Genomic DNA, 25,208 nt, shown 5'->3' on the forward strand with positions numbered 1-25,208 from the left:
GCATTTTCTTCTGAGCAAGTCGTTTAATTAGTTTTTAACCAACCTCGCTCTAGGCTGCCAAAGAATGTTGGATATAAAACAATGTGTAAGTAAGAAAATTTGTAAGTGGAAAGAATAATGCTTTGGAGTTGCGCCTAGAAATATGAATTAGAGCTAATGAACATTTCTTTGTGTAATTGGACATTATTGAAAGAAATAATCTATCATTTGGCTGCAGTAAACCATCCTGGAAAGGAAATACTTCTTATTAAGTGCACATTCAGCTTCTTGAAAAGAAATTTGTGAATTTGTTGAAGAAATTTGACCTCGGTCAAATTTCCACTGAACATGTATGTGAATTCCATTGTCATAAAAACCCACCTGGTTCATTAATAGCCTTACCCAGTCTGGCCGACGCGTGAGTCCAGATCCACAGCTATGTGGTTGGCTCTTAACTGCCCCTCTGAAATGGCCGAACAAGTCATTCCATTCAAGGGCCAATTTGGGATGTGTAATAAATGCTGGCTTCGCTGGCGATGCTTACATCCCATGAAAGAATTAACAAAAGGTATATTATAAAGACCCAAGCTGAAGTACAAACTTGGATCTATATGTCTACATTAGGTAAATATGTTTACTTTAGCTGGATTCATAAAAGTGAAGAGTTCGTTTCTGCAGATAGAGCAATTGGATCTCGACATTTTTAAGTAGAGTCCAGCAGGCAAATACCCCACCCATGTGGGCTCGAAATTCATTGATGTTTCACCTTTGTCTCAGGCAGGAAATGGTCACGTAAGGATCCAACATGGTGTACTTATTATGGGCACAGGTGCATTGTTAAAAGCAAAGAAGGAGGCAGTTCTAAAGTCTGTTTGAATTCTCATTATAAACTAGGGATGCCCTGAACATAGCTCGTGCTGACTTGCCTGCTTTCAGTCCTGATTGGACTGACATTTACATGAATAGAGTTTGTCTCCTGTCCTATTTCCATTAGTTGCGTTTAATATAGGAAACATAATTTGTTTGCATAAGCCTCATGATAGATTCTGAGTAATTATAAAATACAACTGCATGATTTATAGGGTACTGTAGTGTAGTGGTCATGTTACTGAATTAGTCAGCTGAAGGACCAAATTAATAATCCACAGAACACTTAGTTCAAACCCCATCATGCCAGTTGGAGAATTTGAATTACGGTTCAAAATTCTGGAGCTATAAGCTGTTGTCAGGGAAAGCGAACTCAATGATATTGGATTTCTGTAAATTGTCATGATATGCTTGAGGAAAAGAAACATGCCCTCCTTATCCATTTTGGGTTATATATGACTCCAGTTCCCCATGCAAGCAATAAGCTTGCATTCAACTGTTTCCATTTGGACGGACTTGAGTTTCCTGTGCATGGATTGTTGGAAGTTAAAATGCAGGCACAGCAAGCAATTAGGTACAAGATATCTTAACTATTGTTAAAAAAGAGCATAAGAATAATGAGGTTTTGCTGTAATTGCACAGAACAATGGTAAGGCTACATCTGGAGGGGCGGCATGGTGGCACAGTGGTTAGCACTGCTGCCTCATAGCACCAGGGACCCGGGTTCAATTCCGGCCTTCACTGCCTGTGTGGAGATTGCTCATTCTCCCCGTAGCTGCGTGGGTTTCCTCCGGGTGCTCCAGTTTCCTCCCACAGTCCAAAGATAGGGTCATAGAGGTTTACAGCATGGAAACAGGCCCTTCAGCCCAACTTGTCCATGCCGCCCTTTTTTTTTAAACCCCTAAGCTAATCCCAATTGCCCGCATTTGGCCCATACCTGTGCAGGTTAGGTTGACTGGCCATGCTAAATTGACCCTAATGTCAGGGGATTAGCAGGGTAAATATGTGGAGTTACGAGAATAGGGCCTGGGTGGGATTATGGTCAGTGCAGACTTGATGGGCCGAATGGCCTCCTTCTGCATTGGAGAGATTCTATGTACTGTGTGCAGTTTTGGTTTACCCTAGCTAGGGTATCCAAAACATGGGGTCACAATCTCAGAATAAGGGTTAAGTCATTTAAGAGGAAAACTGTCTTTCCTTAGAAGGTTGGGAATCTTTGGAATCCCCTGTGTCAGAGTTCTTGAGTATATTTAAGATTGAGACTGAATGTCGTTTGAATACTTTAGGAATTAAGAGTCATGGGGATGGTTTTGGAAGGTGGAGTTGAGGTTGAAAATCACCTATGGTCTTGTTGAATGGTGGAGCAGGCTCAGGGGGTCAAAAGGCCTTCTCCAGCTTCCACTACTTACATTCTTGTGATTTTTAACCGCTCTGAGAATTTGCCTAACAAACCACTCAGTTATATGAAACCACGAGAAAGAGGAACAACGAGCTTACCCTGTTGGATCACTCAGCTGTGAAACCTGCTATCGAACAACATTGTGAGAGCACCTTTGTCACACTGACTGCATCTGCCCTACTCTGAGGGCAATTAAGAATGGACTAAAAATACTGGTCTTGTCAGCGATGCTAACCCTAATTGCAAACACATTTATTGGGAGGAAAATGAGTCAGCTTTGAGATTTGAAAAATAAACATTTGATCCATATTTTTACTTCTGGGAAATAAATTTCTATTTTCTCCTCTGCCTGGTTTTCTTAACCATGTTCGTCATAGTTGAACGGAGAGGATAGTCTGCTCTCCAGTTTTGATCCTTGAGGTTGTAGCAAAAAATGAATCAGCCACTTAGAGTGAACCACTTTCTGATTCCCCTTAAGGGTGGTCAAACAGTTGTGTTTTGTTTGCTGTCATCTCCGCTCCATAATTTGTGATTAGAAAGGTGTTTTGTGGGGAATTGTATGAAATAAACCATCTCAGTAAGGTTGAAGGTCCAGAGTGGTGCACCACCACTCTCATACATATGCTGAAATAACATTTTAAACAAGATCAGGAAATGTAAAGTCAGCTGGTGACAGGGACTAGGCAAGTAATTTGAGAACAGCTTGTGTGCTGGAATCGGACTTTAATGTTTCATGTAATGTAATTAAAATTTCAGGTTGATTTATCATTGATTGACCCAATGTCACACATTGCTCTTTGTTAAAGAAAGCAGGGAGGCAGCTTGCTGACTGACCTGTAATTCCGCTGCTATGAACAGACTGGGAGGAGGTGCATCAGATTCACCTGAGTATGTCTCCACCTCCTTCTCTGCAGGGCAGTGCCTGACCTCATTTCATTTTTTTATATATTGCAAAGCAATATTAAACTCCCAAATATGTAAAGCATAAATGCTTAGACTCCCAAATTTGGCTCCGTAGGCTCTCCAGCACAGCTAGCTACAGAAGCCCACCCTCTGAGTGGGCCATGCAACACCCTGGCTTCATCTAGCATGGCTGACCCAGCTTTCCCATGTTGCACAGTGTGTTGGTGCTGAAGTACCATGCATGACTGCTGAAAGCATTTGCTTGTCACTCACCAAACAATGTGCATTCAGTTGCACGAGGAACCTCTCCATTAGCCTGATTTTAAAGGAACAGCCATCCAACTCTCAGGTAAGGTGATTCTGACTCGCCTTTGCAACTGCCAGGTTTGTGGAAGAGCCATGGAGTGTTTTGGGAGTATTGTGGTTAGTTCCTGGATTTGGCAGCGAGGTGTACATAGGGAGCAAAGAACTGGTGATCTGGAGCTTCTTTGCTGGCTGTTATTGCAGTTCCTTTTGATCTGCAACACGACACGGAGATGGAGCAGTAGCTGCTGAAAGGAGTAATGAGGGCTTCAGGCTTTATCTTCTGATACTTAGTGATTTGCACACTCGCAAGGCTCCTCATCAGTTCCAAAATCAGGGGGTGGAATTCCCCCCCAAAAATTCTAAATGTCGAATTTGTGTGAAAACTGGAGTAATTCACGTTTCTTTCAGCGGGAGTTCAGAGAAGAATCTCCCCCACTCTGTGCACTGCAGAGGCCAACGGTGTGAATGTCATTAAATTTCAGGGGAAAGGCTGGAATCAGCGTGCTGAATGGGCTACTGCACATGTGTCGATCTGTCAGTGCCGAGATCAATGCATGTGCAGTGGCCCCACATTGATGGCCTCCCCATTGCTGGCTAGGTCAATCGCTGGCCAGCCTTGCGACCCATGCATTGCCGGCCCGCTGGCTCCTCGACCATTCCTGGGCACAGCCCTGTCCCCCCCACCCGCACCGATTTCCCCCCTCCCCTCCACAGTTCCAACGCTCGCAGCAGGCTGACCACCCCCAGCCCTCCCCCAATTGCCCCGCTCCTTTAGCACTGCCCCATGCCTGATGGGCAGTGCCAGGGTGCCCCCTGAGCAGGTACAAGGGGCACGGTCTGGCAGTGCCAGGCTGCCAATGCCCAGGGGGCACCTTCCCACTGCCCAACCCTCGGGGGAGCCCCGATTGCCCCGCAGTGACACAGTGGTTAGCACTGCTGCCTCAGAGCGCCAGGGACCCAAGTTCGATTCTCGGATTGGGTCACTGTCTGTGTGGAGTTTGCACATTCTCCCTGTGTGCGTGGGTTTCCTCCGGGTGCTCCAGTTTCCTCCCCAGTCCAAAAGATGTGCAGGTTAGGTGATATGACCATTATAAATTTGCTAGATTGCTACTGCAATCCCTGCTGGAATGGAATAGTCTGGTGGGGTGCGAGATGCTAACGGGCCCGGAGACTTCAGTCCCGTGCCTGATAATTGTACTTAAATTATATTTAAATGGTCTTGGTGCCTCGCTGCAGATTTCTGGTGGGGAGCACGGGCCGCTGGAAATCCGGAGCTGGGAGACACAAGCGGGGTGCAAACGCTCGCGCGGACCCCGCGTTTCGGCCGACGTGAGAATCACTTGCCCGCTGCGCTACAAACTTAGCTCAGCGGCATGGGAAAATCGTGGCCCAGATGTTATGGGGGTGGGGGCGGGGGGGGGTGAGATAAACTGAAATCCTGTGCCCTTTCCTTACTGTCTATAATCAGTACGGTCCTGGAGAGGAAGATAAGTATGGTTTTTAGCTCCTGGAATGTGTGGTCAATTTAGAAAGAAAGGTTCACAACTTAGCAAGTTTCTGTGGGTTTAAATAATGAGCATTATTTATTCACACATTCACCCTGAAAATCTAAATGCATTGTCCTTCACACAACTACCACTGAAAAAGATACAATGAAAGATGATAGTACACTGCTATTAGTGCAACCAAAATAACAATGTTATACAGCTTCAATTTAAACAGCTTCCAAGCATTCCAGTTTAATGAGACAAACAAGGACAGTAATTCAATTCTTTCTTTATTTAACACTTCGAGTACCAACTCTAGTTCGTACTCTAGTACCAACTCTACTACCAACTTGATTTAACACTCCTAGTACCAAGGACAGTAATTCAATTATTTCTTTATTTAACACTTCTAGTATCAACTAGGGGCGGCACAGTGGTTCACACTGCTGCCTCAGCGCCAAGGACCCGGGTTCAATTCTGGCCTAGGATCACTGTCTGTGTGGAATTTGCACGTTCTCCCCGTGTCTGCGTGGGTTTCCTCCGGGTGCTCTGGTTCCCTCCCACAGTTCAAAGATGTGCGAGTTAAGTTGCTAGGCCATGCTAAATTGACCCTAGTGTCAGGGGAATTAGTAGGGTAAATGTGCAGAGTTACGGGGGATAGGGCCTGGATGGGATTATGGTCGGTACAGACTCGATGGGCCAAATGGCCTCCTTCTGTACTGTAAGGATTCTATGATTCTAACTCAAACATAAACAGTTGCAACTCATTAACTCTTTACTGAACTTTAACTGAACATCAATTTTAACTATCTAACTGAAAATAGATACTACCAAGTTTAGGAAAACCTGGGCCAAGAAATATCCTCTATGTTGAATCTACCTTCTAGTTCTCTTCGAAGTCTCCTTCAGGGTACAAGATCTTGTTGCGATGGTTGTTCTCTTGAAGTTATCGCTGCCAAACAAAGGACTCGCATGTCTTTTATCCACAATTCTCCACTCGCTTCTGGAAGATTCTCTGTCATCCAGCCAATTGTGTTACCAGGAACTGGTCACATGGCTCAAACATCCAGTGAAATTACTTTTGAATGAAGCCATGATACTTAGCTCATTTTACATGTCCCATACGTAGCAACCATAAATCAGAACCGCGCTGTCTCAGTTAATGTAAACAACTGATCTGACCAATACAGGAAGCTTCAGATCACAGCTCCCGGACCAGAGCCTCTTTACGACCTAGGTCTGGTTGTAATCTATAAATTGACCAAAATTCCCAGCATGCTTCACTCTCAAACAGAATAACCATTTTAAAGCCACCATTACCAATATTGTTGTTAAATCATTGTTGCAGCCGTTCTTTCTCCGTCCACAACAAGTTAAAGGAAAAGAATAGTTAACAATTCATATGTTAGATTTGTGGTCAAAGAACAATTCATTAAAACAGAATCTTTTTGAACTCTTGAATTGTAGTTCAGATTGGCTCAAATAGCTGAAGTCAGATATCTGGAAAGTTGCAGAATTCCCTCAAAGAGATTATTGTTCTGCAAGTCACAAAGTTAGGCACCTGTGGTTTTTGTATTAGGAGTTCAAACTTATTTACAAATTGACCTGGGGGTGAATTTTACTGTCCTACCCGCTACGGGAATGGGAGCGGGCGAGGGGCAAACCATTGAAAGGTCCGTTGACTTCAGGTGGGATTTTCCGGTTTCGTGGCGAGCGAGGCCAGAAAATCCCACCCCGAGAGTTTTGGAATCATAATGGGAGGCTCTTTAAGATGTATGGCCTTCTGGCCCTTAAAGGCAAAGATTACACAGCCTTTTGCTACGGTTACTGTCTCTTTTGGTGTTCTTTTGCAGACTGCCCTGATCTTTCTGCATCTTCAGATAAAAACTTATTATTTCCTGCTGTTTTTGGTCACAATTCTAATATTATCCACCTGGAAGCTTAGCTCATAGCTATTACTATACAATGGAGATAGCAAATGAGTTTTTCACTTATTCAAGATGAATAGGTTTCTGCCAAGAACTCATTGTTAGGATGCCAACTCAGAGACATGGGCCAGAATGTTACGGCCATTCATGCTGGTGGGACTTGCCCATCTTGCTACAGTGAATGGAGATTTAGCTGGGTGCCAAATTCTTCGACTTCACTGCAGCAGGAGTGTAGCATGAACAGCCAGTAGGATCATACCCACAGAATCTGGACTTGTTTCGGTTAAATCCCCAAACAGTGGCAAGTATGTATTCCATAGATAGTATTCATCTTGATGTGTTAATTTAAATCGGAGGTCCCCCACCAAGGGTGATATAGATTACAACTTTCTGGAAGCTTAGATGGTCTGTTGAAGTTGCAAAGGTCACCTGACCCTTGGTCACAATCTTAACAGTTCATCAATGTTCATTTTAAATAAAAGACCATGCTTGAAACTTTCATGCAAAATCCATATTTAAATTTATGAAAATGAGTGCCTTTACTGGGCATGACACAGACTAGTATGAGTATGTGATAGAGTAGGCAATACATTCGCGAGCCCAGACTGAGGTATCACCCACACCAGTCGATCACTGAAGAAGTGCAAAATGAACAAAGATCAAGAATGGTTATTTATCCTTCCCAATCCATAGACTATATCAATATCAAACAAAGTGTAAGTCTCTCTGTGAACTGACATTATTACTAATCACTAGGCACAAAATGTGTTTTGGGTGTATAGAGACTTTTTCTTTGACTCACTTACATGTGTGCTGCCATTTTTAATTCTAGTTTCCCTGGCACTGGGAGTAATTTTTTCCAAACAGACTCTAATTAACATTGTTGAAGTGTTTTTAGATTTGCTTCAGCCTCCATCCCTAACTGCTACTTTAGAATGATCTTTCTCATTTAGGCTGAACCTTTCATGCCTAGTAATAGATGTGACATTTAGTTGTTTCTGACTTTTACATGGATTTAATTTATAATACAGATTTATAATTTGCAAAAGGCACTAACATTTTGACTCAATTAAAATATCAGAAATAATTAAGTGATCAAAATGTAGAAGGTGAGTTCAGAAATATTTTACTGACGAGAGGAAGGATACACATTTTGTTGATTTTCTTCAGCCTATTTGCATGATTGCATTAAATATGATCTATGCAAGGAAGAAAAGAAAATGTTCTTTCTAAGAAATACTGTAAATAATATTGAATATTTGTTCATCTCCTTTTTGAAATTATGAAATATTTATTGTCTTCAACATTGAATAATTGCCAAAATAAACTTAATTGTCTGCATGTTTCAGTTTCTTTAGTTAGATCATTGAATCCAGAAGGAGGCCAGTTGGCCCACCGAGTCCGCACTGACCACAATCCCGCCCAGGCCCTATCCCCATAACCCTATGCATTTACCCTAGCTAGTTCTCCTGACACCAAGTGGCAATTTAGCATGGTCAATCCACTTAACCCACACATCTTTGGACTGTGGGAGGAAACCGGAGCACCTGGAGGAATCCCAAGCAGACATGGGGAAAATGTGCAAACCCCACACAGTCACCCAAGCTGGGAATTGAACCCAGGTCCGTGGCACTGTGAGGCAGCAGTGCTAACTACTGTGCCACCATGCCGCCCCTATGATGCTGGTTTATCTCTGAGTAGACCATGTAACTTATTAGACGCTATAGTATGAGTTTTATATATGTATAGACTTTAAAATCTTCACGTTCTTCATGCATCAAATGGCCTTTACAACTTAATTTGTCTGGGAAATTCATCATTCAGTCGTGTAGAGAAATATTACAACTGAGGTGTTAAAATCATTTTACACAAAATGTCCCTTATAAAAATGGCAGCAAAAAAGAATATTTACTGTTTCACTGTAGAGTTTAATTCAGAATCCATTGGTATGTAATATGGCTTATTAATATGTTTAAGTCTATAATCTTGGCACTTGAAAGTAGACATTAAAATGCAATTGAGAAGACTGAACACACTGGTGTCTTATTTAAAGAACTCAATGTTTTGTGGGTTTGTGCTTACTTTTATGTGGTACTTAAGTATGAAATATAGTTTAAAATACGAGTGGTGCTAAAAACACCAGCTTGTTTAATTCACACCTTCCATGATGAATGGAGCATATGGATTCAAACTTTGAAACAAATGGCAACTTTAATTGATACTGTTTACACACACTTTTCAAAACTTAAACAAGAGGCAGAATGGGCCGGGTCAGAAGATAAAATCACGGTTTGCTTTCTGATGTTGCCTTTGCTGCAACAGAAGTTCACTGAAAACTTTAATTGCACACATGATGGGCAAGAGGATAAATGCACCCCCGGTGTAATGTATGAGAGTGTAATCAAAAATAATTGAGGATGAAAAAGGCCATTTGACTCATCAAAGGTCACTTCTGTTTTACTCTAACCCACCAATCCAGGCTTCCTACTGAATTGTGGATGCTCCTTAATGCCTACAATATTGCTATGTTATTAAGTGATACAGATCAGAAAGGTCCCAGATTTGATTCTCAGCCAGAGTGGTTGGAATGATAAACTTAGCCTTTGCATCCCGAGGATAAGAAGCAAAAAAATCAGGCTGGGTTCCCACTCTTTATCAAGTAACCATTTCGAGCAAGTATTTGTGCAGTAATACAGGAGATAGAAAGGCTTAGATTTTTGCAGTTGAGATCAAGTCTTGATTGGTGTTGCCTTGCAGGTGCCAGAGTAAGTTATATAACACAGTAGGTGGGCTAATTTTTTTGAAAAGGATGCAATCTGTTTGATGTTGTTATTCATGTCAAAACCAGTAACACAGGAAATACTACAATAGAGGTCATGCAGAGAGAATGTGAAAGAACCAAAATTGAACAGCAGGAACTCAAGGGCAACAATCGCACAATTATTTCCAATGCCATGTGCTTAGGAATATGAGAGGCATCTATATGTTGTGGAAAGGTGTGTTTCAAATTTCTGGAGTGGTGGAGTAAATTTTTGGAAATGTCAGAGCTGTACAGAAGGATAGTGTTCACCTTGCACAGGGTTGATTAACAGGGGAAGATTTAAACCTGTAAATCAACATCAGATTAAAATATACTAATTCTAGAAAATGGTAACATTTCCCCAGCAATGCCACAAAGGGGCAAAACTTTGCTGAATTGAAGTTCCACCCGAACATTCAGCCTGCTGCTTTAATTATACCACAGGACTGTTCTGACAAGCTGTCAGGGTTTCTGGACTCTTATCCCATTCATCCAATGCGTGGGAAAAAAATGAAACTAAAGTGGGATTTATTACCTTGTTAAAAATTAGTGGACTTTTGGGCAGTACAATTGGAATATTGCATTACTTCAATATTATTTTCACCTCTTATCCCTTACTGAGGTTAGTGTTTGGAAAATTGTTTATGTGCAAATGGATAATTTTTCAGTTGATGCAAGAGGACTCAGGAAATAGAAACAGAAAACTGTGACAAGCGTTGACACCATCCATTTGTTCAAACATCCTCTGATTTCTCTGCATCCCTCATTATCAGGCACATAGTGCCTGGCAGAGAGATCTGGCATCAGGAAGGGGGTGCCCACTGAAAGCCTCCCCACTGCCCTTGTCTCCAATCCCCCAAAAATCACTCCAGTGATCCCCACCCAGAATCCCTATCTACTCTCATTACCTTAGACCTGGGGTCCACAGTGATCCTGGGCCTCTGGTAAGTGCATGGCCAGCACTGGCTACTGCAGTGGCATTGGCAAGACGACAGCCTCTAATTGGCGGGCTACTGTTGGTGGGCAGTATTTCTGCTGCCAGGTTCCTGAATCCCAGGAAAGGCCAAATGAGTGCCTGATGGTCACGTAGCACAGAAGGAGGCCCTTCGGCCTTTCAAGTCTGCACTGCCACCAAGAATCTAATTTTCCAGCACCTGGTCTGTAGTTTTCCAACCAGTAGGTGAGACCAGGGTGGGCTGATTAAATCCAGCCCATTGACTCTGGTGATGGAAATAGAGAAGGATAGGAGAGAAGAGAAATGGGTGGAATGCTGGAGTGAGGTGTTGTTGGAATGTTGGTTGGAAGTTTATTTGCTGTTTTATTTCTGCTACAACTACAACCAGATCCAGAATCATGATGTTGTTAACTATGCCAGAGGCAAAACCCAATTCAATATTCTTGTGAAAAACTTAATTTATTCTTAAAAGTGAAAGACTGAATGGGTTGTTTGTTTTATTTAAGTGAAATTGCAAAACTGCTAAGTCCCAGAAAGATTAATCAGTATGGATGTATTGTGCAGTTAAAATGGTTCTTCTATTTGTGAATAAACAATGTAATGAATAGTGCAGAATCCAATCATGTCCCTTTCTGAATATGAAAGGGACAAGTAAGCATAAGAATTATCAGCTATTAATAACTAGCTCTTGAATTTAGAACAAATTCTCTGGAGATGGTAAGAAAATGAAACCAGATCCTAATTCCTTTCTAGTTTCATATATAGTGTAATTGTCTTGATTATTTATCTAACGTAGTGGAACACTTGACCTGTTTTTAATTGAAGAAATTCCTCTCTCTTTCACATTGAACAGCTCTCGGAGCCCTCGGTAGAGAAGCCAGCTGGAAGCCTACTGATGGAAGCAGAAGTGGATCTCGATGGCTACCAGACTGCATTAGAGGTAGTGCTAACCTGGTTGCTTTCAGCTGAGGATTCACTGCAGGCTCAGGGCAGGGTCTCCGATGATGTGGAGGAGGTCAAGGAGCAGTTTCATGCCCATGAGGTAAGTGCATTAGCTAAAGGTTAGGGGTGGAAATAGGGAGGTACTTATTCCATGCTACTTATTTAAGCCATAAATATGAAGGTACCTCTTTTAACATATCCTCATTTGGTTAATATCGCTTTGCTTTGTGAAGCACCTTGGAATTTTTTTTAGGTATTAAGGGTCCAAAGTAAATTAAAAGTTGCTGTTGAGTTGCAATTTACTCTCACCAAAGTCAATACACTTTTGGAGCTTAATTCGGCAACAATGAAGTTTTCCTTTTCTGTCCGTTTTCTATTTGTTGGAACGTCACACGCCAATGCATGTTTTACCTCATTTTTTTGGCAGGGTTTTATGATGGAGTTAACAGCACATCAAGGTAGTGTGGGTAACATTCTACAGGCTGGGAATCAGCTAATTGCAGAAGGAAAATTAACAGAAGATGAAGAAAATGAAATCCGAGAACAGATGAACTTGCTGAACTCCCGGTGGGAAAATCTCAGGGTAGCCAGCATGGAGAGACAAAGCAAGTAAGTAAATGGTATTATCTATCCTGGACAGATTTCCAAACCTCTTTAGTATGAAACAATCATTTGCTAATTTGGCTTCAAGCCGTATGCTGACATGGTTGCAAAATAATTGATAAAACATTGTATTTAGTTTGAATATCAAAACATAGGTTTGCTTTTGAGTTCTAGTTGATATCTCATTCCCTTTGCATACACATGAGACAGAGATGACATTGTACCATTTTGAATCAATGCAGAAGTAGTAGAATGCTGTGAGCCACACTGCTTTTAATTAATTAAATGTGCTTTTGATCATCTTCAATCATGTGTTTCACTCACTTATTACTGCTCCCTTTACCCTCTCTCGACTGTCAGACTGATGATTTATCTTTGGCAGACTCTAATTCCAGCTTCCTTTCCATGCTGGATATGATGTCTGCTGATTATATAGTAGACTGTGGTCTAGATTTTATAAGGTTAGAATCATAAAATCCCTATAGTGTGGAAGGAGGCCATTCGGCCCATCAAGCCTGCGCCGACAACAATTCCACCCAGGCCCCATCCCTGTAAACCCATGTGTTTACCCTGCCAATCCCCCTGACACTTAGTGGCAATTTAGTATGGCCAATCAACCTAACCCACACATCTTTGGAGTGTGAGAGGAAACCACAGGAAACCCACACAGACACAGGGAGAATGTGCAAACTCCACACAGACAGCGACCCGAGGCTGGAATTGAACTGGGTGCGTGGCGCTCAGAGGCAGCAGTGCTAACCACTGTGCCACCCACCTCAGGAGGGAGGCCTTGCTCAATGGATTCATAATCAGCTTGAGGAATCCTTCCATTACTTTGTTTAACTGGAGTGAGACTGGGGGAGAGAGTCTTAGCAGGAGTGCTGAGAGTAAGCTAAGAAGTGATTTAATTATTCATTTATTCATTTAAGGGTATTCCTAGTATATTTCGCGGGCTTTTTTCAGGGTTTTGAATTGAGGAAGTGAGGTCAGCTGAAGGGGATTCTGGGAGGTTGAGTCTTAGTATAAAAGGCAGTTACCGGGGGGGTTCGCCGGGAGCATAAAAAGCCGTCTGCACTATACAGCGGGCAGCGTCGGGAGCGGGCAGTGTAGTGAGTGGGTAGCAGAGTGTGCACTATAAGGGCTTTGGCTCACAGGGCTTGGGCTGAAAGGGCAAGGCTAGTTATTTTTTACCCAACCCTGTAAAGGATAATGGCAGGTATGAGTGATCGGCCAGATCAGTGCTTCCGATGTGGGATGTGGGAGTTCCTGCAAACACCTAGCTTCCCAGAGGTTCACATATGTGCCAGGTGCGTGGAACTGCAGCTCTTAAGGGACCGTGTTAGGGAACTGGAGCTGCAGATCGCTGACCTTAGCCTAGTCAGGGAAAATGGGAGAAAAATTGACAGCAGTTATAGGCAACTAGTTACACCGGGGCATCGGGAGAATGACACGTGGGTCACAGTTAGGAGGAGTAAAGGGCAGAAGGGTAAAGTACAAGGGAGGACTCCAGAGGTGTCTCAAAATAGGAAGGGCTTGGTGACAGGTGTGAGAGGGGAGGGGAGTGGACAGTTAGAAGAGGGGTCACCTGTGGTTGTCCCACTCCAAAACAGGTACATTGTTTTAGATAGTGTGGAGGAGTGTGCCTCTCCAGGGGTAAGACACAGTGACCAGGTCACTGGCACACAGTCAGGCTCTGTGGCCCGGAAAGGGAAGAGAGGGGTTAGGAGAGCGATAGTGGTGGGGGATGCGTCAGTTAGAGGCACAGACAGGCGATTCTGTGGGGGCGAACGGGACTCCAGGATGGTAGTCTGCCTACCTGGTGCTGGGGTCACGGATGTCTCCGAGCGGATAGGAGGCATATTAAAAGGGGAAGATAAAGAAACGGATGTCATTATACACATTGGTGGAAATGACGTAGATAGGAAGAGTAGGGGGGTCCTAAGAGAGCAATTCAGGGAGTTGGGAAATAGGTTAAAAAGTAGGGTCACTAGGGTGGCCATCTCTGGGCTGCTCCCAATGCCTCGTGCCAGTGAGGCTAAGAATAGGGGGTTGGTTCAAATGAATGCCTGGCTAAAGGACTGGTCCAGGAGGGAGGGCTTTATTTTCATAGACCAATGGGAGGTTTTCAGGAGGGGATGGCACCTGTACAAGAGGGAGGGGTCACAACTAAGTTGGAAGGGCACAAATATCCTGGCTGGGAGCTTTGCTAATGCAGTTCGGGGGGGTTTAAACTAGTATGGCAGGGGGGTGGGGATCAAACTATTAGGTCTATAAGTGTGGTGGCTGGGGACGAGCTTGGGGCTGGGACAAGGCTGGCAAAGAAGAAGAGCACTCTGGGGGAGGACGACCTCACTGAGCCTGGGGGTCTGGAGTGCTTATACTTCCATGCAAGGAGCGTAGCAGGTAAAACAGACGAACTTGGGGCCTTAATGCGCACGAGGAATTTGGATGTGGTTGCGGTGACAGAGACTTGGTTGAAAGAGGGACAGGACTGGCAGCTGAATATTCCAGGGTACAAGTGTTTTAGGCGAGACAGAGGAGGGGCCAAAAGAGGTGGGGGAGTAGCGGTATTGGTTGGAGAGCATATTACAGCGGTGCAGAGGGAGGACAATTCGGAGGAGTCGTGTAGCGAGTCACTCTGGGTGGAGCTTAGAAACAGGAAAGGCGCAGTCACTATGTTGGGGGTGTACTACAGGCCCCCCAACAGCCCAAGGGAAGTGGAAGAATGGATATGTCAGGAGATACTGGATAGGTGCAGGAAATATAGGGTTGTTGTAGTGGGAGACTTCAATTTCCCTGGTATAGACTGGAAATTGCTGAGGGCAGGGACTCTGGATGGGGAGGAATTTGTAAAATGTGTACAGGAGGGTTCGTTGGAACAATATGTGGACAGCCCGACTAGAGAGGGGGCTATACTGGACCTGGTACTGGGGAATGAGCCCGGTCAGGTCTTCAAAGTTTTGGTTGGGGAACATGTGGCAAATAGTGACCACAATTCTGTTAGCTTTAGGATAGTGATGGAAAAGGATGAGTGGTGTCCCAAGGGTAAGGTGTTGGATTGGGGGAAGGCTAACTTTATTGGGATAAGGCACAAATTGGCAGCTCTTGATTGGGAGAGGCTGTTTGAGGGTAAATCCACATCTGGTATGTGGCAGTCTTTTAAGGAACGGTTGTTAGGGCTACAGGACAAGCATGTGCCTGTAAAAAAGAAGGATAGGAAGGGTAGGATTAGGGAACCGTGGATAACCAGGGAAATTGAGGGACTGGTCAAAAGGAAAAGAGAGGCGTATGTTAGGTCCAATCAGCTAAAAACGGAGGGAGCTCTGGAGGAGTACAATGAAAGTAGGAAAATACTCAAACGGGGAATTAGAAGAGCAAAAAGGGGTCACGAAATGTTCTTGGCAGACAGGATTAAGGAGAATCCCAAGGCATTTTATTCATACGTTAGGAACAAAAGGGTTGTTAGGGAAAAAATCGGACCTCTCGGGGACAAAAGGGGGGACTTATGCTTGGAGCCCAAAGAGGTAGGGGAGATCCTAAATGAATACTTTGCGTCGGTATTCACAAAGGAGAGGGATGTGTTGACTGGGAGTGTCTCGGAGGGGAGTGTTGAACCGTTGGAGAAAATCTCCATTACAAAGGAGGAAGTGTTAGGTTTGTTAGAGAATATAAAGACTGACAAATCCCCAGGGCCTGATGGAATCTATCCAAGGCTGCTCAGGGAGATGAGAGGTGAAATCGTTGGGCCTCTGACGCAAATCTTTGTCTCGTCACTGGACACAGGTGAGGTCCCAGAGGATTGGAGGATAGCCAATGTGGTCCCGTTATTTAAGAAGGGTAGGAAGGATAACCCGGGTAATTATAGGCCGGTGAGCTTGACGTCCGTGGTGGGGAAGTTGTTGGAGAAGATTCTTAAAGATAGGATGTATGCGCATTTAGAAAGGAATAAACTCATTAACGATAGTCAACATGGTTTTGTGAGAGGGAGGTCATGCCTCACTAACCTGGTGGTGTTTTTTGAAGAAGTGACCAAAATGGTTGACGAAGGAAGGGCCGTGGATGTTGTCTATATGGACTTTAGTAAAGCGTTTGACAAAGTCCCTCATGGTAGGCTAGTGAAAAAGGTTGGATCCCATGGGATAAAGGGGGAGGTGGCTAGATGGGTGGAGAACTGGCTTGGTCATAGAAGACAGAGGGTGGTAGTGGAAGGGTCTTTTTCCGGCTGGAGGCCTGTGACTAGTGGTGTACCGCAGGGCTCTGTATTGGGACCTCTGCTGTTTGTGATTTATATAAATGATCTGGAAGAAGGAGTAACTGGGGTGATCAGTAAGTTTGCGGACGACACAAAACTGGCAGGACTTGCAGATAGTGAGGAACATTGTCAGAGGCTACAGAAGGATATAGATAGGCTGGAAATTTGGGCAAGGAAATGGCAGATGGAGTTCAATCCTGATAAATGCGAAGTGATGCATTTTGGTGGGAATAATGTAAGGAGGAGCTACACGATAAATGGAAGAACCATAAAGGGTGTAGAGACGCAGAGGGACCTGGGTGTGCAAGTCCACAGATCTTTGAAGGTGACGTCACAGGTGGAGAAGGTGGTGAAGAAGGCATATGGCATGCTTGCCTTTATAGGACGGGGCATAGAGTATAAAAGTTGGGGTCTGATGTTGCAGATGTATAGAACGTTGGTTCGGCCGCATTTGGAATACTGCGTCCAGTTCTGGTCGCCACACTACCAGAAGGACGTGGAGGCTTTGGAGAGAGTACAGAGGAGGTTTACCAGGATGTTGCCTGGTATGGAGGGGCTTGGTTATGAGGAGAGATTGGGGAAACTGGGGTTGTTCTCCTTGGAAAGACGGAGGATGAGGGGAGACTTAATAGAGGTGTATAAAATTATGAAAGGCATAGATAGGGTGAACGGTGGGAAGCTTTTCCCCGGGTCGGTGGTGACGTTCACGAGGGGTCATAGGTTCAAGGTGAGGGGGGGGGGAGGTTTAACACAGATATCAGAAGGACATATTTCACACAGAGGGTCTTGGGGGCCTGGAATGTGTTGCCGGGCAAGGTGGTGGAGGCGGACACACTGGGAACGTTTAAGACTTATCTAGACAGCTATATGAACGGAGTGGAAATGGAGGGATACAAAGGAGTGGTCTAGTTTGGACCAGGGAGCGGCGCGGGCTAATTGTTCCTTGTTTCTCGTGGAAGTGGAAATGACTAGGGTTGGGAAGCATTTCCCGATCAGGGCCATTGTGATCTCCTGGACTCGTTTCGATCGCCTCAGGGGGTCGGAGAGGAATTTCCCAGATTTTTTTTTCCCCATATTGGCCCTGGGGTTTTTCACTCTGGGTTTTCGCCTCTCCCTGGAGATCACATAGTCTGGAATGGGGGGGTTGGGGTGAGTTAATATGTTGTAATGAACAATGCATCGTAGCTGTGAGGGACAGCTCGGTGGATAGGATATTGGTATGTAGATAGGCTGGAAAATTGAGCGGGGATCCTGGATTCAGGATTCAATCCTGGACCGGGGAGCGGCGCGGGCTTGGAGGGCCGAAGGGCCTGTTCCTGTGCTGTATTGTTCTTTGTTCTTTGTTCTTTGTACTTCCTCCACAAAGGGGTTAAAAAAAAGTGTGGGTGTGAAGATATGCTTAAAAAAAAAACACCTCAGGAAGCCCAATCCAATGGAGGGTGGCAGCTGGACAAGGGAATAGGAGGTCGAATAAAAAGGTCTGCACTTATACTTAGCTGGCAGCCGTTCTGGGCGAGGTGGGCCCTGCTGAGGCAGATGGGAGACTGCATGGACACTTCAAAGTGGAGGTGTTTTCTTTCATTTATTCATTCACTAGATGTGGGCATCACCTGGCTCGGCCAGCATTTATTGTCCATCCTAATTGCCCTTGTGAAACTGATAATGAGCTGCCTATTTGAACAGTTGCACTCCATGCGGTCTAAGTACACCCACAGTGCTATTCAGAAAAGAGTCCAGGATTTTGACCCAGCGACAGTGAAGAATTGGTGATACAGTTCCAAGTCAAGATGGTGTGTGTCTTGGAGGGGAAGCTGAAGATGGTGGTGTTCCCATGTATCTGTTGCCTTTAGTCTTGTGTGTGGTAAAGGTCATATGTTTGGGATGTGCTGTCGAAGGAGCCTTGGTGAACTGCTGCAATGTATCTTGTAGATGGTACACATGCTGCCATTGTGTGCCAGTGGGGAGGGAGTGAAAGTTCAAGGGGTGGATGGATTGCCAATCAAGCAGACTGCTTTATCCTTGAGTGTTGTTGGAGCTGCACTCAAGGCGATTGGAGAGTATTCTATCACACTGCTGACTTGTATCTGTAGATAGTAGACAAGTCAGGAGGTGATTTACTTGCTTTTGTAGCCACTGTATATGTGGCAGGTCCAGTTCAATTTCTGGTCAATGATAATCCCCAGGATGTTGATAGTGAAGAATTTGGTGATGGTAATGCCATTAAATTTCAAGGGAGATTGTCTCTTGATGGAGAGTGGAACATAGAAACTAGGGCCATGAGCAGCCCATTCAGCCCTACGAGCCTGCTCCGCCATTCAATGTGATCATGGCTGATCCTCGATCTCAATGTCATATTCCCATAGAGCATAAGAGCAGGAATAGACCATTTGTCCCCTCAAGCCTGCTCCATCATTCAATTAGATCATCTACATCAATGCTTCTTTCCTGAACTAACCCCATATCGCTCGAATTCCCCATGTTATGTGTGTCAACCTTGGTCCATCATGGCATTTTTGCCTCTATATCCAAAGGTTATGGGTTCAGGCCTCACTTGAGAGACTTGTGTATACAATCCAAACATATACTTCACTGCAATATCATATTTTTCCTCGTTCAGGAAAGACATCAAACCTGGCCAGCATCTACCCTTTCAAGTGGACGCAAATGATCCCATGGCAGTATTCGAAGAAGAGCAGGGAAGTTTTCCCCAGCATCCTGGCCTATATTTATCCCTCATCAAACATCATTAATCCTGTCATCCCATTGCTATTTATGGGACCTTGCTGCATACAAATTTATTGCCATGTTTCCTGCTTTACACATCAAAAGTATTTCATTAGCTGCGAAGAACTGGGCTATCTTGAGGTTATGGAGGTTATGTTTTCTAAATGGAAGTCCTTTCCTTTCTATTCTTTTCACAGCATGTGCTATTTTGGCCTTTTCTCTTCTTCCTTTTACCAATCTATGGCATTTTTTCCTAGCAGCACTCAGTATCCTTATCTTGTTTGATATGTTCATTAAGACTTTAGATTTGTGCGGCAGAATTATTGGTTTGCCTTTCTGGTTCAAATATAACAGCTTTTCAACATTTTGCTTGCTGTGAAATGCCTATGGATTTATCACATTGATGTCTTATTTATAATGCCAACTATTTTAATACTGACATTGAAAAGGAATATATAATTTATTAGAAAGCAGAGTTGTAGTGGTCTGACAGAGCTTCTAAGAGTAAGGTGATTCATCATCAGGTTAGCAGCATGGAAATGTCCAATGACAGCTGTGATAGATATATAACCTGTTATTTAATGGTGAAATTTAGCATGGAAGAAAATAAGGAGCATAATGTGTAAATGAGACTAGGAGTAGGCCATACTGCTCCCCGAGCTTGCTCTGCCTTTAAGTATGATCACGGTCTCTCTCTGATCTCAACTCCACTTTCCCCACCAGAACCCCATATCCCTGATTCTCCTAGAGTTCAAAAGTCGATCTACCTCTGCCTTGAATACATGCAATGAATGAGGAGCATCTTGAGTCCTCTGGAGTAAAGAATTTTAAATATTCACAATCTCCTGAGTGAAAAAATTATTTCTCACCTGAGTCTTAAGATACTGACCTCTTATTCTGAGACTGTTCTCCAGTGTTCTTGATTCCCAGCCAGCAGAAACAACCTTTTGATGCCTACCCAGTGAAGTCCTCTCAAAATCTTTTCAGTTTCAGTGAGATAGCAAAGTAGCTTGCAAGTCCAAATACAAACCACTCTGTATTTGCGGTCTTAGACTCAGCAAATTTTGCAGCACAAGGAGAAGCCATTTAGTCAATATGCCTGTTCCTGTTCTCCTCAGCGCCTCTTTGCTTAGTTCCATTGTCAGCAGTCCCTTTTGTTATATTCTTTTTGTGAATTGATCCACTTCCATTTTGTTATGGTTTCTGAATGCACCTTTGTTTCTTGGGGGCACCTCATGTTCAAAGAACTGATTGGGTAATACCTTTGTTCTTCTGATGATCTCGGATTTATGTCCTCCAAGTAATGCTGCACCAACCAATAGAACATAGAACATTACAGCGCAGTACAGGCCCTTCGGCCCTCGATGTTGCGCCGACCAGTGGTACCAATCTAAAGCCCCTCTAATCTACACTGTTCCAATATCATCCATATGTTTATCCAATAACCACTTGAACGCTCTCAACGTTGACGAGTCCACTACTGCTGCAGGCAGGGCATTCCACGCCCTTACTACTCTGAGTGAAGAACCTACCTCGAACATCTGTCCTATATCTCTCACCCCTCAATTTAAAGCTATGTCCCCTCGTGCTAGCCAACACCATCCGAGGAAAAAGGCTCTCACTATCCACCCGATCTAATCCTCTGATCATCTTGTATGCCTCTATTAAGTCACCTCTTAACCTTCTTCTCTCTCACGAAAACAACCTCAAGCCCCTCAGCCTTTCCTCATACAATTTTCCCACCATACCAGGCAACATCCTGGTAAATCTCCTCTGCACCCTTTCCAACACTTCCACATCTTTCCTATAATATGGTGACCAGAACTGTACGCAATACTCCAAATGCGGCCGCACCAGAGTTTTGTACAGTTGCAGCATGACCTCCTGGCTCCGAAACTCAATCCCTCTACCAATAAAAGCTTACACACCGTACGCCTTCTTAACAACCCTATCAACCTGGGTGCCAACTTTCAGGGATTTATGCACATGGACACCCAGATCTCTCTGTTCATCCACACTACCAAGTATCTTACCATTAGCCCAGTACTCTGTATTCCTGTTACTCGTTCCAAAGTGAATCACCTCACACTTTTCCGCATTACAGTTGCAGCATGACCTCCTGGCTCCGAAACTCAATCCCTCTACCAATAAAAGCTAACACACCGTACGCCTTCTTAACAACCCTATCAACCTGGGTGCCAACTTTCAGGGATCTATGCACATGGACACCCAGATCCCTCTGTTCATCCACACTACCAAGTATCTTACTATTAGCCCAGTACTCTGTATTCCTGTTACTCCTTCCAAAGTGAATCACCTCACACTTTTCCGCATTGAACTCCATTTGCCACCTCTCAGCCCAGCTCTGCAGCTTATCTATGTCCCTCTGTAACCTGCCACTTCCCTCCGCACTGTCTACAACTCCACCGACTTTAGTGTCATCCCCAAATTTCCTAATTTGGATATCACTTTCCTCTACCTGATTAAATTCCCCATAATTTAGACGATCCCAAAACAGAACCATTTTTTTTGCCTCCTAGATTCAAATTAAATCTCATCACAAATTTGCTTAGGTTGGCTTAATCGCTCCTGCACCCTGTGCATGTCCTTGACATCTTTCTTAAAATAAGTTGACATCAAGTGTACATCATTTTTTAAGATTGTTCACACCTAGTAAAATAAAATTGCTGTCATTCATAAAACCAAAGATGTTGTTCATTATTACCTGAAAATAATTTTTGTGAATTGGAATGGCACTTCCTGCATGACCTGGGAATTTGCCATGACGAGCACTGGCAGGAAAATTGTGAGAAATCTACTCTAATTATTTATCAATCTGCCCTTATTTTAACAGATTGTTCACATAACCTTTGAAATTGTGAAATAAAAGAGCCAATGACAAGGCTTTTTGAACACTTGTTGCACAGTAAATTATCATGCTTAACTTTTAAATAGAGTACCTACTTGGCTAATCAATCTATGCTTTGTTCCACTCTTATCTATATATTCAAGGTGCAAGACCTTCCTTCAGTAGGCTTTGTTTCCTCTTTCCGTACTATTAACCTCTTTCTCCCAAGATCCATCCTCGGCCCACTCATGTTTCTCTACGTGCATCCCTTCAGTGACATTAGCTGAGGACATGACATCAGTTTCGGACATGACATCAGTTTCCACATGAATGTTGATGGCATCACACTCTGCCTCACCACCATCTCTTGACGCTGCAACTGTCTTTAAATTGTCTCACCCCTTATCCAACATCCACTCCTTGATGAGACTCAAATTCCTGCAATTGAATAATGAGAAAACAAAGCTATTGTCTTTGACCCCTGCTGCAATCTCTTGCTTCCTAACCACCGATTGCTCTCTTTCATGAACCACTGTCTTGAGGTGAATCAGGCTGCCCATGGTTTTGATATCATATATGCCTCTGAGCAGAATTTCCAAATCCATATCCTCCTCATCAGAAGACTGCCTACTTCTGCCCCCACAATATCACTGATCTTCACTCCTGCATTAGCTTGTCAGCTGCTGAAACCGTCATCCATTTTTGATTATTTTCAGAATCGATAATTCCAATCCCTTCCTGGTCAGTATTCCATATGCTGCCCTGAATAAACCAGAGCTTTTCCAAAACCTCTTAACCAGAATTCTAAAGGTATTAACTCAGATCAACCCATTACTGACCTACGCGGGCACTTACTCTCTTCCCCCCGACGAAGGAGCAGCGCTCCGAAAGCTAATGGTATTTGCTACCAAATAAACCTGTTGGACTTTAACCTGGTGTTGCTAATACTCTTACTACACAATAACAATATACATATTTCATCTGATATAATATCCTAGCATGTGCTTGATTGGAAGAGAAAGGTCAAAATGTAAAGCTGCTGAACTCAACGTTGTAGCCCTCGGGACTGATTTAGATGTTGACCTTTCTCCTCCATTTTAAAACCCCCTTTCATTTCATTTCTTTATTTAATATCCCATACATGCATTTGCCTCAATGCAAAACACCCCTCCCCTCTCACACCAGGCCGTCTGTCATTCGCTTTTGAAGTTACTATTTCTGTTGCAGTTTCTTTTGCAGTAGCATTCTCCCGTCTTTCGGTTCCAAAGAAGGCTCCATAACTTGAAACGTTAACTGTCTTTCTCTCTCGATCGATGCTGGCAGATCTGCTGAGTTTTTCCAGCTTTCTCTGTTCTTGACCAAAGATTGGCCTGAATTTTACCACCCCGCCTGCCATGGGAATTGGAGCAGGCGAGGAGTGGAGCATGGGAAGGTCCATTAACCTCGGGTGGGATTTTACGGTTTTGGGACGAGCAAGGCCGTAGAATCCCACACATTATGTCAACCTAAATAGGAAAGTACAGAGAACACCATCAGTGAGCATGCTCCTCCCCTCACCTGGTGCCTGTACACTTTTAGTATGAATTTTTTGGTTACAGTCAGGAGCGGGAACCTTTCCAGATTTTCTCCCGAGTTCAGGCAGCTAACTCTCGTGATTTTGTAAAGTGTGCTGATTTAACTTGCAGGTTTTTGGTATGTACAGCTTCATTTCACACAGGGTAATGTTCTTCTAACCTTTAACAAATGTTTTTATGCCTCAATTTTCACATAAATTTTCACACCTCCGTTACCTGCTATTATATATCTTTTCTATCACTTATCTTGGCACCTTGACATCAGTTTGTCACTGACTGTAACCATGTCTATCTAGCTTGGTTTCCAAGTTTCCACATGTTGCCTTCAAGTCCAACTTGAGTCCGTTACTTTTATTTGCATATTCCTCTTCTTTTTCCTCTTTTATCTATAGCGGTCCTGATATAATGCCTACTGTTTTTCTCTCAAACTTCACAAACCCCTATTCTCTCTTACTATATAGTCCCCCACAGACTTGAGCGCTCTTAATTATTTGACAGGTCTCTTTTATGTCTCCCCAGCCACACTCTGAGGATTCCACTAAGGCAGTTGTCACTGCCCACTACCAAGCAATAGCACCAATTACCCAATTCTACTTTCTCCTTATTCTTCTTCCCAACCTGAGCACCTACAAGAGGCTAATTCCATTCCATCCCCCTCATGTTTCTTAGCTTCAATGCTCTGGAATCTGTCAGTGGATTGGTTATCACTACCCTTCCATGCAGAATGTACGATCACTTGTAAATAAGGGTTTTGTCATTTGTGAATTTATAGTGAATGACCACATTGACATCATGGCCTTGATGGAGACATGGTGGAAGGATGCTGACAACTGTCTCCTTAATGAAACTTATCTAATTAGCTATACTTTCCACAATTTATAGTGGTCAGACCCTGTTGGTTGTGTCGCCCAAATCTATAAATATGACCATGGTCTGTCCCTCTCTCTTGGTTTACTGCCCTTCTTTGTTTTCTAAAGCTCTCCTTCCATTGCATCTCTTCTACGTATATTCATGGTCATCCATTACCTCACATGATATCGCTATTCCCATTGTAACTATTACTGATCTCTAATGATTTCCTTATATTACTATGTACCTTATATTCCCCATTTTTCTCTGTGTCTGAGCCTGGAAAAAACTTTCCTTCAAGTCTTACTTCTGCACCACTAACTATCTTGTCTTTGGCTTATAATTCATAGTGTTTTAGCAGCTACTGATTTGCAAATCTCAACATCTGCTTTGAAACCTTATCCCATTAAACCATTACATATACTTACAATTGTAATTCTTTCAGTATACCATCCATCTTCCAGATTTCAACATTTGGTGGTCAACTGATTCAACAATACGTTGTCAGATCATAAAGCATTATTAGGTCTTGCTCTCCATCAATAAATGTGTCTGCTATTCAAAGATTAAAGATAAAACCCAGCTTCTCTTCACAAACTGTTTTCTTAAACCCTTCTCTTCTATTTCCTCCACCATAGTAGAAGAAACGGATGTGCAGATTATTTCCTAAATGGTAAGAAATTAGAAAGTGTAGATGTACAAAAGGACCTGGGTGTCCTGGTCCTTAAGTCACTTGAGACTAACATGCAGCTGCAGCAAGCTATTAGGAAGACTAATGGAATGTTAACCTTT

The 25,208-nt window shown here is 43.5% G+C and overlaps 1 protein-coding gene across 13 annotated transcripts in view; it reads left to right on the forward strand.

Annotated features, from left to right (window-relative positions):
• Positions 1-25,208, forward strand: part of LOC144506416 (dystrophin-like) — a 1,861,003-nt gene that overhangs the window by 680,471 nt on the left and 1,155,324 nt on the right. For all 13 annotated transcript variants that reach the window (XM_078232507.1, XM_078232503.1, XM_078232508.1 and 10 more), the window contains 2 exons: positions 11,478-11,666; positions 11,994-12,175. In XM_078232507.1, the coding sequence (XP_078088633.1) occupies positions 11,478-11,666; positions 11,994-12,175 (371 nt within the window). The remainder of the gene's footprint in view (positions 1-11,477; positions 11,667-11,993; positions 12,176-25,208) is intronic.

The sequence above is a fragment of the Mustelus asterias genome, chromosome 17, assembly GCF_964213995.1.
Source record: "Mustelus asterias chromosome 17, sMusAst1.hap1.1, whole genome shotgun sequence".
Classification (NCBI taxonomy): domain Eukaryota; kingdom Metazoa; phylum Chordata; class Chondrichthyes; order Carcharhiniformes; family Triakidae; genus Mustelus; species Mustelus asterias.